Genomic DNA, 13841 nt, shown 5'->3' with positions numbered 1-13841 from the left:
TTCCAGGCTCTCCCAGAGCCAAACCAACAGATTTTTAAAGTTCCAGGTTTTAAGTCCTGGTGCTTGTAAGAACCTGTGAAATTCGGCCTCTTTGTTTTTCAAAACCAAATGTTACTGGGATTCATCTTTTCTGTGTGGGCTCCCAGTGTGAGAGTCTGTTTCTCTCCCCTCTCTGTGCCTGTGTTGTCCCTCCCTCCTGTGGAAAGTTCTGCAGGTCCCTGTGTCTCAGCCCTTCCCACCCTCTTTGATGTGGTCTCTTTTCATTTAGCTGTGGAGAGTTTGTTCTGCCAGTCTACAAGTCGTTTTCTGGGTTATTTGAACTGATGTGTTTGTTATCTAGTTGTATCTGTGGGAAAAGGTGAGCTTAGGATCCTCCTATTCTGCTGTCTTTCCAGAAAAAAAATTTTCTTTATCTATCCTTTGAAGACAAAAATTGAGGCTTTTCATGTTTTACCTGGTTTTACTCAATGGGAGGATTGGTCTGAAAAGATCTAATTCACCCTTGTTTAGAAGGGAAATGTCCAAAAAAAAAAAAAAAAGAGGTTAGAGTGGAAGAGAGCCAAAGCATAAGAGACTCTTAAAAACTGAGAACAAACTGAGGGTTGGTGGGGGGTGGGAGGGAGGGGAGGGTGGGTGATGGGTATTGAGGAGGGCATCTTTTGGGATGAGCACTGGGTGTTGTATGGAAACCAATTTGACGATAAACTTCATATATTGACAAATAAATAAAAAATAAAGGCATTGTATTATGAAAAAAAAATAGAAGGGAAATGTCCATTTAAAAAGATGATATGTTTTTGCTTACTAAATCAGCAGTTTGATAGTCTCTTATGCAATGTGACAAAGTTAAAAATATCTGACAGTGAGGTGTTGGAGAGTTTTGGTCAGACTGAGGCAGGTGATATTGCCTGTGACTAAGCCGGCTTCTCTAAATTGTCACATATTTTTCCTTTTATACATCACAATAGTCTTCCAGACAGTGTGGTGGGATTCTCTTAGGGGCATCTATCTCAGCATTATATATAAGCAGTGGACATTTGTGAAAATGTATGGCTATTTATTGTAGTCTTGATTTGTGTGTATCTGCTTACCACTAAAATATTAAGTATTTTGTCTCTGTTCTCGTCTGATAACTGTATTGGAGCTGTATTTTCCTTTTTGACGTAAGATTCAGACCCTGTGGCATTGCAGGGCACAGGCTATCATTTTGAGCCAATAGAAAAGTTTGTTTCGCTTGAATTAATTAGATAGTTATTGTCTGCTGGAACAAGGCACACATATGGTTGAAGCAAATGAAAATATACCTTCTGACCTATAGTAGGATGAGGTCCAGGAAGGGGATGAGATAAGTGTGCAATACTGCCATAAAGTGGAATATGACAATCATTAGAAAAATGTTAATGGAGTTGTGGAGGGTGAGGCTCTGTCCTGTTGGGTAAAGTCAAGAAAGGTTTTATGAAAGAGGTGACATTTGAGCTGGCTCTTGGTAGATGTATAGGATCTGTTCGTTTGCATGGGAATGGGAGGCATACTATCTGATGGAGACAGGAGAGCAAAGGTGGGAGTTAATTTGACAGAGGGTTTCTGTGAGCTGTCAAGTCTGACAGAGTAAAAGGAGTATGTTGGTTCCATATTGCAAAGGGTCTTAACACCGGGATAAATAGCTTGAAATTAATTTAGGAGAGCGTGATGAGCTCTCAAAGGTGGCATATGTAAAAGTGACAAGGCATACCATATGCTTTAGGACCCTTGTGCTTGTAGTTCTGTCATGATTGAATTCTAGCAAGGAAGGCAGTTAATATAATAATTCAGCAAGCAGCCTTTTGTTGTCTTTTAGGTTTGCCTTTCTGTAGGTGGACTCAAGACACTTAGTTCATTTTCTTGGAAAAAATCCATATGATTATTGCACGTATCCACTAATATATTTATTGAATATTTACCATTGTATTGCACAGGTAAGATGCCGACGTGCAGTTCTTACCTTCAAGGTGTGCTTCGAGGCAGATTTTGATTAAGGCTTCACAGAGGAGGCAGTTCTTCAGCTATATCTTGGAGGACGAAGAGTAAGAATTCCATGTAGAGGAATAGCATGTGAGACATCCACCTGGTACAGAGGCATGGGAAAGCTGATGTAGATAAGCAGCTCCACACTGTTAATAGGACTTGAGTTTTGAATATGAGACAAAAGGGAGAATTGAGGTCGGAGAGGCAGACTATAGAGAGTCTTGGAGGCCATATAGGGAGCTAGAGACTTTATCCTGAGGGTATCGGAAAGCTAGTAAATGATTTCAAATAGACACAGAAGAAATGGTCACATTTTTGTTTTAGAGTGAAGGTAAATGGAAGGCGAGAGGTGGGAGGTAGTTCCCATGGTCTCAGTAAGGCCTAAGTAAGGCTGTAGAGTTAAACAGTAGAGAAAATGAAGATACTAAAGAGTTCAGTGGTTTAGCCATATGCCAAGTGAAATTCAAATCTCGTCTTATTTACTAATGGCTCCTGGCCTGCAGGCAGGGCTGGTAGGTGAAGCAGTCAGCCTGACGGGGAGTGCTCCATAGGTGCCTGGGCAGAAGAAGCAGTGGGAGGACTGCAGGTATCCCAATTCCATGAGCTTCCCTGAAGGTGCCCTGCCTTACAGATATATATATCTTTTTTTTTTTTTTAATGCCTGTATCCCAGGAATAGATAGCCTAAGTGTCATATGTTTTAGATACATGAAAGTAGTTTTGATATTTATTTTAATACAGTAAACAAATATTCTTCTGCCAGTATCTGGCAGGTACATTTTTGTCTTTTCTTAGCTGGGTGAGTGCTCTAGACTTTAACCTAAAAGGATAAGGAGGGAATGGTTGTCTCACTGATCCTAAGGCCCTGACCATCAGAAGCAATAAAACTAACTTATATGACCTCTACCCTTTGGCAATCTACTCAGGAGTTGGATATCTTGGAAGAAAGGAGGAGGATTAGAAGGATGCTGGGGTGTTAATATGAGAGATGTGGCTTTTGTTGTTGGCCATCTGACTCATTCTTGTGAGATTAATGGGAAGACTGGGTGACTTTTTGAGGTCTACTTGGTCAAGCCATTTTCCCTGACACTTTTGAAATTCTGATGTGCTCATACATAGAACTAATCTTGGTGTGAGGTAGACTCCCTATTGCAGGGTTGGGGACTTTTTGTCTGGAAGACCCATTCTCTCTTCTGATAGAACAATGTCTATCCTTTGGGATAGGATACAGGCCTTCTGAGTGGGGACAATGGCTGCACGGCTTGTGGTGATGTTTGTAGCATGTTCAATATGACACATCTAACTGGAGGGGAAGGATAAACTACTTTGTGTTTTCCACAAGCAAAGATGATTATAATCAAATTTTAGTTTTAAAATTGGAACTTGTACTGAAATAGTATGTTCTTGGGGGGCATAATCCATTGCCTGTAGACCTCTATTACCAATTATTGATATTCAGTGCTCTTTAGAAAACTCTTCTAACTTATTTTTTCCTTTGACTAATATTTTAATATGTAAACAAACACCAAGAATCCTTCTTTGCAATGTCATTTATCTCTTACCAATCTCATTTTTCTTTCAGATATTATCAGATGCAACACAGCCTCTTGAAAGTCAGAATTTTTCTCCAGTGGTGCGGGACGTAAGTCATAATAGTTTTTTTCCATGAATGTATTTTTTCCACTACCTTCCTCTCTCCCTCTCTCCCTTACTCTCTCCATCTTTGTTCTCTGTCAGTCATAAGCCCATGTTTTTGGGTCTAAAATATGGACACTAAAGAAATGTCTTGTGTCATACACATTTAGGCAGTGATTACATCCAACGGTACATTGCCTGATAAATATAAATATATCCAGAAACTCCGAGAGAACAGGTAAGCATTATTCTTATCTTGGATTTGTTGAGTATTTTTAAATGTTTCTATGTGAGTTCACGATACTAGGCTTATACAATTTTGAAAATGTCTTTAAGTATAGGAAATCCAAACTAAGTGACTAGCTGAAACCAGTGGGAATTATTTTCCTCTGAACATCATTTTGGTTTTCTAATCTCCTGCGTTGACTTGTATGTAAGCAAGTAGAGTCCAAAAAGTTCTCCTTTGGGTAGCACCTTGTTCTTTCTCTAGAAGTTTGCATAGTGTTATGTCTCAGGTGTTTTCTCAAAGAACATAAGCACACTAACCTTTTTTGTGGTATTTTCAATCTGGTTTCTAGTTGAGGATTTGGACTCTGTTTCGTTTAGTATGATGTTTAGATAAGTGGGCTCTTATTTAGAAATTAACAGAAGTAGTGAAGAAAGAAAATGGTGAGAGGTCAGTTTTCCCTGGGGATTCTTCTTAGGAGGAAGATGCCAAACAGTAATGTGGTAAATCTACCCAAGAGAATAGTTCTCTTAGAAAAGTACTCAGCTAAGGCCCTTGTTTCTTTAATTGATTTTACTCTTCAGAATTTGAAAACATTGACATTTCTTTGGAATGTTCTGGTCCTCTTCAGCTGATTGCACTTGATTTGTGTTTATATCTGCTCCACTGGTCTATTCACATCTAACAAAATAACCCATGCACTGAATTCTCAGGAGAGACCAGAGTGGAAAAATTAAAAAGAAACAAACTGCCTTAGCTTCTTTCTCAGTTCTTCTATCTATAAGAAATAATGAGATCTGCTAGGATCAAGTATACTACTCCTGTGCTTGTCCATCTGTGTTAGTTTTCTAATAGTTACTTTTTATGTGTCAATGAAATATTCTGGCATAAGATAGCAAGAGTGATTTTTTTTAAGTGGCTAGCACTATAGGCCCATGGGAGAGTTTCTTAGGAAACTTCACATGTGTTAGTTTTTCATAACTCTCTGTATTTTTTGATTCTTATCTGCTGATGATCTCTTATATTGCTAATCCTAATAACATGTCTAACATGACCAGTCACAATGATGTTTTCACTGTTACACTGTTCTTGTAGCAGCAAGTCTGCTAGGACTTCCTGCCCTCCTTCCTAATGGAATATTCTGTCAGGAAACTGAAAATGAAGATTGTATTTTGAAAGGAAATTTAAGTTATCTTAAATATCTTCATTATTCAAATGTTCTCTTCATCACTTAGCACCATGACTATTAACCTGGAGTCTTTGAGGTTGCCCATGGGGTGGACAGTATTAAAATGTAGGAACAAGTTTTAAAAAATGTATTTTGAACATCTTATTTTTAGGCATCAAAAGTGTAATTTATTTACATAGACTATAGAAAGTGTTGTTAGAAAGGATATACAATAACCAAATTACTAGTTCCCTTCTAGGGGTTGAAATGGATGGGGACAGAGGTTAAAGTAGAATCACCTCATCAGTAACATGAGTGTTGGGGTGAAGAGGGGCAGGGACATTTTGTATTTAAATTTATTTGTATTCATGGAGTGCCTGAGTGGTTCAGTTGGTTGAGTGTCTAACTCTTGATTTTGGCTCAGGTCATGGTCTCACAGTTCATGGGATCAAGCCCTGCATCAGGCTTAGCACTGGCAACACAGAGCCTGCTTGGGATTCTCTCTCTCTCCCTCTCTCTCTTCCCCTCCTCCCTGCAACCCGCTCGTGCATACACGTACACACTCCCTCTCTCAAAATGAATAAATAAGCATTAAAAGATACATTTATTTGTATTCACTTATAATTAACGGAAAGGTTAAAGTTTGAGAGACAGCTTGACCTAAAAGATTCCAACAGCAGAGCCTTCTGCTTACGTCTCTGGCACAAAGCCATTTCCATGGTCTTACACTGGTATCTGGGAATTTGATTCAACAGAGTTTTAATGAATATCTTCCATATTTAAGACAAGATTTGTTGAGCATTACTGGGTTTATAAAAATGAACAAGACAGTCACGGTCTTGGAGGTCATAATTTGTAGGAAAGACAGAGAGTTAATCTGACAGGAAGGGACAAATTCCAACAGAATAAACTGTTCAGGCATTAAAATCCTGCCTCGTAACTCATCTTAGGTTTTTACATTTAACCCATGGCATTTGTGATTTCAAAACTATGGTTTTAATTGTTTTCGAGCGACCCTAATGATAAATGACAAGCAATGCCTAATATGGCTAATAATAATCTCCTTCTCAGATTGTTGTCTCCTCAGATTGTTGTGAGGAGGAAATAGGGTTTCTGATGTAAAGCCCCTGGCATGGTTTTAAATCATGTCCCCTGGAAGGATAAAGTGTGAAACCAGGTTACTCAGTTGTGAGTAAGCCAGGCAGTGGTCCAGAATCGCACCTCAGTAGTGGTTGGGAATTCGTGAAAGTTCACGGACAGTCACTTCAGAGAGGTCAGGGTCTGTTGTTCATCATACAAAATCTAAAATAATTAATGGAAAATGTTGGTATAAGGAACTCCTGTTGAGGTTCTTGTTGTAAGAAATGTGGGAAAAATTATCATTTCATGGTCTAAGATTTGGTTTGTTTTGGGGACAGAAAGATTTTGTTATTTAAATTTCTTTTGTTGTTAAAATTTTCTCTTCCTCCCCTCTTTTATTTATAGGGAGCTTGCTCAATCACTTTCAATGGGCACCAAGAAAAAGGTCTTGGTTCTTGGATCTGGTTATGTATCTGAGCCTGTACTGGAATATCTGTCAAGAGATGACAGTATACAAATAACAGTAGGTAAATAGCCCTAAGTTTTAGAGCAGAAGACGAAAAACTGATTTCAAAACGTGCTTACTCTGTGAATTTCAGATGACCATCTTGTTTCTAAACTTTGAGAAATTCTTTTTGGAGCTGTTAAAATGTGTTTTACTCTCTGATTAGTGAAAGGAAATCTAAAAGTTGGACTTTTATATTCTTGAAATAGGCTCTGATATGAAGAACCAAACTGAACAGTTAGGCAAGAAATATAATATTAATCCTGTTAGCATGGACATTAGTAAACAAGAAGAGAAATTGAGCTCCTTGGTGGCAAAACAGGACCTTGTCATCAGGTTAGTATCTAGGTAGAGAAGATGGCCATATATTTTGTTGTTATTTCTCTTTTTCCTTATTTTCTCTTTCTCTGCTCTAAGTAAACTTTCAAATGAAGTGTGTACCCAGATATGACCAAATCATAAGTGTATAGTTCAGTGAATTTTCACAATGAACACACTTTGTAACCATCATTAACATCCAAACACAGAGTAACAGTACTCCAGAAGCCACCCATGTGTCCCATTCCATTATTAGCCCTATCCCCCAAGGGTAAGCACTATCATGGCTTCTCACGTACATTAGTTCTTGCTAGCTTTCAACTTTGTATAGTTGGAACCACTCAGTCTGTCCTCATTTGTGGCTGCCTTCTTTCTTTAACACTGTGATTGTGAGAGTTGTTTGTGTTGTTGCTTATAATTATAGTTTATTCATTTTCATTGCTATGTAACATTCCATTGTGTGAATATACCATTATTATCCATTTGACTGTTGATGGGTGTTTAGATTGCTTCTGGAATTTGGCTATTATGAATTGTGTTGCTGTGAACATTTCAGTATTTGTCTTTTGATTGCCATATGTATACATTTCTATTGGAAATCTATCTAAAAGTGGAGCTGCTGGGTCAGAGGTCTTCATGTTTCATTTATTTTGGTGGCCATTTTATCCTTTGAACTTATAAAGTTTAAGTGAACATAAGTAGGTTCTCTAGCCTTATGACCATTTTTTAGTCTTATCATAGGAACAGATCTTGAAATATAGCTTTTATTACTGATAAAAATGCAGATCTAACTTCTAGGTACAGAGCTACATGAGAGGCACTCTATAATTAAACCTAGTTTTGAAATACCAAAGTGATGAGAATAAGCATTTATTCTTAGAATATGATTTTTCCAAGATGGACGGAAGAAAATTACCTGCTCATCCATAATTAAGTCATTTTCATAGTTAGATTAGATTAAAATGATATCTTGGGAGGAAGTTCTGTGATGTTCTACTTTAAAGAAAAAAGGGGCTGCAAAAACACAATGAGGTAATTCTGTGTGGGAACGTGTGCATTATCTCTTGATGTATTTAAGTTAAAGTCTCACTTTAGGCACTTAAAATATTATTCTATTTATACAAATTTAATGTGCAATAATTTTTATTCGGCAAATACTCACCGATGACCATGGACCTTGACTATCAGTGATGTGATTATGATTCATAATGGAATGTTCTAACGTCCTGAATAAAACAAAGAAATCTGTTTTACCACACATAGGTACCTAAATAAAACATTTTTTTCTTTAAAGAAAGACAACATATAAGACACACTTGGAATTAAATCTGAAGCAAAATATGACAAGATAATAATCTATTAATATGTTGCAAAATTTAAAATTTAGCAAACTGGTGGCCTTGAATAAGATTTAGCATTAACAAAATCTGTTTTATATTTAGTTTTTCTCAGTTGGTTGAGTTTCCATGCTGAATAGTGTTAATGTTGTTGAACATCCTGTACCATTCTTTCAATAATTTAAAATTTTTTTAAGTTGGAGAAGGAGTGTTTTGATGAAAACACAGTGGTCACCAAAATAAAATGAACAAAGAATATGTTTCACAAAAAAATTCATAATAGTATGTCAAATCCTCATGGTTTTAATTTTGCAATTCTAGTTTTTAATGATTTAATGCAAAGTAGTAATTGAGTTTCATAAATTACTTTGAAAATTCCATATGTATTTTGTGTATGTTTTAATAAGTGGCATTTCCAACTATTTGGATTAATTGGGTTTGAGTCAACTCAAATAACTGAAGAGGCATGTCCCTTTGAGTAGGTACTATATTACATACTCAGTGAGTTATGAATGCAAATCCTTTTGTCTAAAACAGGCACCATTAATCAAAGTCCTGGCATTCTAGTTCTCAGCATATTATTCGGTTAGTGCAGATTATGCCAGAGTTTAAAAATGTTATTAGATCTTGATAAAGTTTTTATCAAGAAAGGCTTTAATGTGGGGAATGTGGGGAAAAAATCCCTACTTAATTTTTAAGATGATGCCATGGTACATTTTCTGTGAATATTTTTCCAACAGAATCTTGCAACTATTTTGTTCATGGGCTTTTAGAGGCTACTGTGTTTAGCAATAATTCTTTGTGATTAAAAAAGCCAAAAAACAGGGGCGCCTGGGTGAGTCAGTCGATTAAGTGTCCTACACTTGATTTCTGTTCTGGTCATAATCTCATGGTTTGTGAGATTTGTGGTGACAGGGCGTAGCTTGCTTGGGATTCTCTCTCTCTCTTTCTCTCTCTCTCTCTCTCTCTCTCTGTGTTTATCTCTCTCAAAATAAATAAATAAGCTAAAAACCCCAAAAGACAGACATTAAGAGTTTTCCTATTGATACTGGCAAAATAGGTACACAATTGTATTCCATATGATCATAAATCTAAGTAGCAATACTTCATTAAAATTTTGTTTTAATGTTTATTTATTTTTTGAGAGAGAGAGTGAGATGGAGTGCGAGTGGGGGAGGGCCAGAGAGAGGGAGACACAGAATCCGAAGCAGGCTCCAGGCTCTGAGCTGTCAGCACAGAGCCCGACGTGGGGCTCGAACTCACGGACCGCGAGATCATGACCTGAGCTGAAGTCGGATGCCCAACCGACTGAGCCACCCAGGCGCCCCTAAGTAGCAATACTCTACTAACCTGAGGAGGCATACGTATCTCAGAGGTGGTTTATTGTTTTGTTTTATATAAAATAGAGAAAATCTGAAGTTTGCAGGATGAATTTGTCAAGTACAGTGATGTAGTGTGATAATGTTTATAAGTTTGTACTTACATTTTCATTGTACTATGTAGATTGCTTCAGCAAATAGGCAATAAGCTAGTAGAACTTGACTACTATTATGCAGTTGACAGGATGTTTTATTATTCCTTGGATAGAATATGACTATGTTCATTTATATTAACATTTATGGAAATTTATTTTATTTTTTGTGATTGTGTAGTCCCAGTGCCAAATTAAAACACCAAAGCCAATTTTTTAAAAAACCTGATTGAAGTTGAGTTTTGAGCACAGTTTCATTTTTTGCCTAGCATATAGACTTCTAGCCATTTTGATAGCCTTTACACCAATCAATGCCATTAAAGCTTGTTTCCTCCTTTGGACCTTCCTAGATTCTATTCTGTAATGTAACATATGGGTCACTTTGACTTAGTTTAACCTAACCTGATGGCCATTTGGGAAATGTGGAGGAAAAAGAAAAGCAACCTTATCTTTTAGTAGGGGATCCAAGACAGAAAATCATAGAACTATAAAGATGAATGGAACAAATCCCATTAAATGTTACCAAAAAAAAAAAAAAAAAAAAAACCCAAAACAAAAACAAATAGCTGAATGAATGCAGAAGAAGGAGATCTGGCTTTGGGGGAATCTGAGAGAGTTTCTTGGAGAAGATACCTTTTCAGACATTTCTTTATGGAGGGTATGGCCTGGATGGAGGTGAGTGGGTGGATGTAATATTCCAAGTAGAAGGTATAGTGAGAGTAAAGTTTCATAGCTAGAAAAGTAAGGACTGTGAGTGGAGAATTACAATAACTTCTTTGGTTACCATATATGGTTACCGTATTTGGTTTATGAACCAGATTGAGGGAGAATAATGGAAAGGTTAGGTGAGGGTCAATTGTGGAGGGTTTTAAATGGGATAATAGGATGAATTTATTCTGTAGTTCTTGAGGAGTCACTGGTCATCTTGGAGAGAATAAGTTAATCAGAGTGATAGCTTCAGTGCCGTTCAAGACATATTGGAAGGTAGGCTTGGGAAAGTTTCTGATAGTTTCTCTCTGTTTTTAAGCTTGTTGCCTTATGCATTGCATCCTCTTGTGGCCAAGGCATGCATCACAAGCAAAGTTAACATGATCACCGCAAGCTACATCACACCGGAACTAAAAGAATTAGAAAAGAGGTAAGTTCTAGTCATTTTCAACAAAGTAGTTCCATGACATTGTTTTTATTTTGTATCCAACTTTTTCTTCTTCCTCTTTCTGCCTGTTGTAGTGTAGAAGATGCTGGCATCACTGTTATTGGCGAACTGGGACTGGACCCTGGTCTTGATCATATGTTGGCAATGGAAACCATAGATAAGGCCAAGGAAGTGGGAGCCACGGTGAGCCCAGTTTACACCCAAAGGTCCATTTAGGAAAATATTAAAAGGTCCCGATTTTTGTGTACAGAAATAATCTTTTTGTAATTTTGATTAAGGAAGCTATTATATTCTAACTCATACTTTGACTTGAAATTTCAAGTAAAATCCTGTAACTTCAGAAATATCTGTGTGATATAACAATGTTCAAGGCTTAAACAACTGATTTTTAGAGAAATAGATGCTACCACAATATTTTGGTTTAATGAAAGGTTTTAGACTACTTTGGAGATTCTATAATAATGTTTGACTTTTAAAAGTGGGAAAAATTCTTTGGATTATTGTCAAATTTTTGGTTTATGAAGTATCTTTTACACATGAGAAAGAACTATTGGGTATGAAAATGTGACGAGTCAGATTAAATGCTTTAGGTTATATATTTAATATGTATGTAGTCAAATGTAGAATCAAATTATAATTATCTATTATATAAAGATTATATTTTATATTCATTATATATTAATACTAATTAATTATACTTGTATATTTTAAAATATATAATCAAATTATAATCAAATATGTCATTTGAACACAAAAGTCAGGAGGAACTGACCAAGCAGAATTGAACTAATAGTTGGATTTTTAATTAGCAAACTGTTGGTCACAGTCTCCCGTGGATTTTAAAAATGAATACATAAAATGTAACTGACTTGATCAAACAATGTTTGGCTCTAAGAATGTGCTTTTGAAAGCCTTTGTAACTTTAAGGGAAAAAAAATCCAGCAAGTTTACCTCATTTGCCCAGTTTTTGTCATCGTGTTCATTTAATTACTTAGATACATCAATCTACCTTACTTAATATTAATCCTCTTCAATTTATTGTTCCCTTACTTTACAGATTGAATCTTATATTTCCTACTGTGGCGGGCTTCCAGCCCCGGAACACTCGGACAACCCTCTGAGATACAGATTCAGCTGGAGTCCAGTGGGAGTTTTGATGAACATAATGCAGCCCGCCACCTACCTGCTCAACGGAAAGGTGAAGGATTATCAGCAAAGCTTTAGAGATATGAACCTACAGTGACCGTCTCACGAAGTCCAAAGTCTTTCTCCCTGATACAGGCCCTTTGACAGTGGCTGCGCGTCCTCCATTCCCTCCTCCACCAGTGTTTCCCAGTGGGTATTTTCTGTTCCACTCAGTGTGGTCTACTTGCTGTTCCCCGTGAAGCCTGTGCTCATTCTTTCCACTTCACCCTCTTGCGAGGTGTTTCTGCAATTTGAAAACTCACTTCTCAACTTCTCTGCACGTATAAAAACGGGTCACCTTGTGATTTCTTTCAGTAGGAAAGACATTTACCGAGTCCTAAATATGTGCTGAGTCACTACTGTGTGCAAGGCACCAAAGGTTATCCCACTGAGTGAAGTTCTTGACCTCGGAGGACTCACAGCTAGAATGGAGAGTTTGGTGGGTCAGGGAAAGAAACTAACTTTCTTTCCCAGCTGTTGTGTGCCAGAATGGAAGAGCTCTCCAAGTTCAGTGTCAAACCCAGATCTTTTACCAGATTGCCTCATGGCAGGTAAGACAGACAGTAGGAAAAGTGGCTAAGATCCGGTGGGAGAAGTTCTAGGGTATGCAGATGAGAGGGCAGTTGATTTGACCTTGGTGAGGACGGGGAAGAAGAAAGTTAGCAGAGAAGACAAGATGTGCTCGGCCTTGAAGGATGAGCAGGTGCCAGCCGGGCAGGGACGCCGTCAGCCTAACTGTGCTGAGCGCCAACCTCACTTGATTCTTACGACCATCCTAGTGGGTGGCATAAGAAGCATAGCTAACTCAGCCACAGTCTAAGAGACCGCAAGGGGCACAGCCAGTGCCCGCCTTCATAGTTCATGCCCTAGCTATAAGGAACGAGTCTTGCAAAGAGCACATGTGACTAGACTGAGGGTTTCTCCTTAACTTTTGTGATCTAGGCACCTCCTTGTCCCTGGCTCCAGCCCTGCAGGGGGTGGTGAATTATGTCACCAGCTGTGTGTCTTACAGAGATTCTTCAAGCAGCAGTTTTCTGAATCCCCAGTGTATCTGATTTAAACATATTTTGTGTACAAAGGAGTAAATTGAAAGAATTTCTCAAGACACAAAGTGAACGTTATTATCAGTTGTTGTCCTCTGTGCCTATGATGTACAGAGTATACATCGCAACCTTAGGTGTGCATTGGAAATCAACAGAGCGGTTTGAAAAATATTGATGCCTGGGTGCATCCCTAGAGATGCTGATTTGCCTGGGTTTGGGGATCTTCAAAGACTCCCCAAGTGATTCTAACGTGCAGCCGAATTTGAGAAGAGCCGGTTTGGTGACCAGAGGATCATAGCTGCACTGAAAACAGTCCCAAACAAGCAGGACACTTTGATGCTAGAAAGATACATGCACGTGTTTCGCGATATGAAACAGGACCCCTGTGTTCTGGTCCAAGTGCCGACTTCCCTCACAGTGCCACCAAAGTCCAGGCAGTTGTCAAGGTCCATCAGGCATCAGCCTCCTAATGGTAATGTGGCCACTGATGTCTCATCTAGCTCTCCAGTCCTGAGAATCATGAAGGTCCGGGCCCGAAACAGTCTGCTGTTCTGCCGAGCACATCCTTATATGCCTCCGCCTGCCTCCTGTCGCATTTAGCGGCTCCTTCCACCACCTGCTGTCCTGGAAAAGAGACCAGGCCATGTTTGGCTTACACTAACATGTGGATGCAGGGAAAATTCTTGCTTCCATTGGGCAAATGCTTGTTTTCAG

At 38.2% G+C, this 13841-nt stretch overlaps 1 protein-coding gene across 2 annotated transcripts in view; it reads left to right on the top strand.

Moving 5' to 3' along the window:
* AASS (aminoadipate-semialdehyde synthase) overlaps nt 1-13841 on the top strand; it is a 66350-nt gene that overhangs the window by 34721 nt on the left and 17788 nt on the right. For both annotated transcript variants that reach the window (XM_078440085.2, XM_078440086.2), the window contains exons 12-18: nt 3586-3645; nt 3809-3876; nt 6518-6639; nt 6827-6953; nt 10771-10881; nt 10974-11082; nt 11957-12097. In XM_078440085.2, coding sequence (XP_078296211.2) covers nt 3586-3645; nt 3809-3876; nt 6518-6639; nt 6827-6953; nt 10771-10881; nt 10974-11082; nt 11957-12097 — 738 coding nt within the window. The remainder of the gene's footprint in view (nt 1-3585; nt 3646-3808; nt 3877-6517; nt 6640-6826; nt 6954-10770; nt 10882-10973; nt 11083-11956; nt 12098-13841) is intronic.

This window comes from Panthera onca, chromosome A2 (assembly GCF_046562875.1).
Source record: "Panthera onca isolate mPanOnc1 chromosome A2, mPanOnc1 haplotype 2, whole genome shotgun sequence".
Lineage (NCBI taxonomy): Eukaryota > Metazoa > Chordata > Mammalia > Carnivora > Felidae > Panthera > Panthera onca.
The sequence above is the reverse complement of the archived record's forward strand: the minus strand, read 5'-3'. Positions and strand labels throughout refer to the sequence as shown.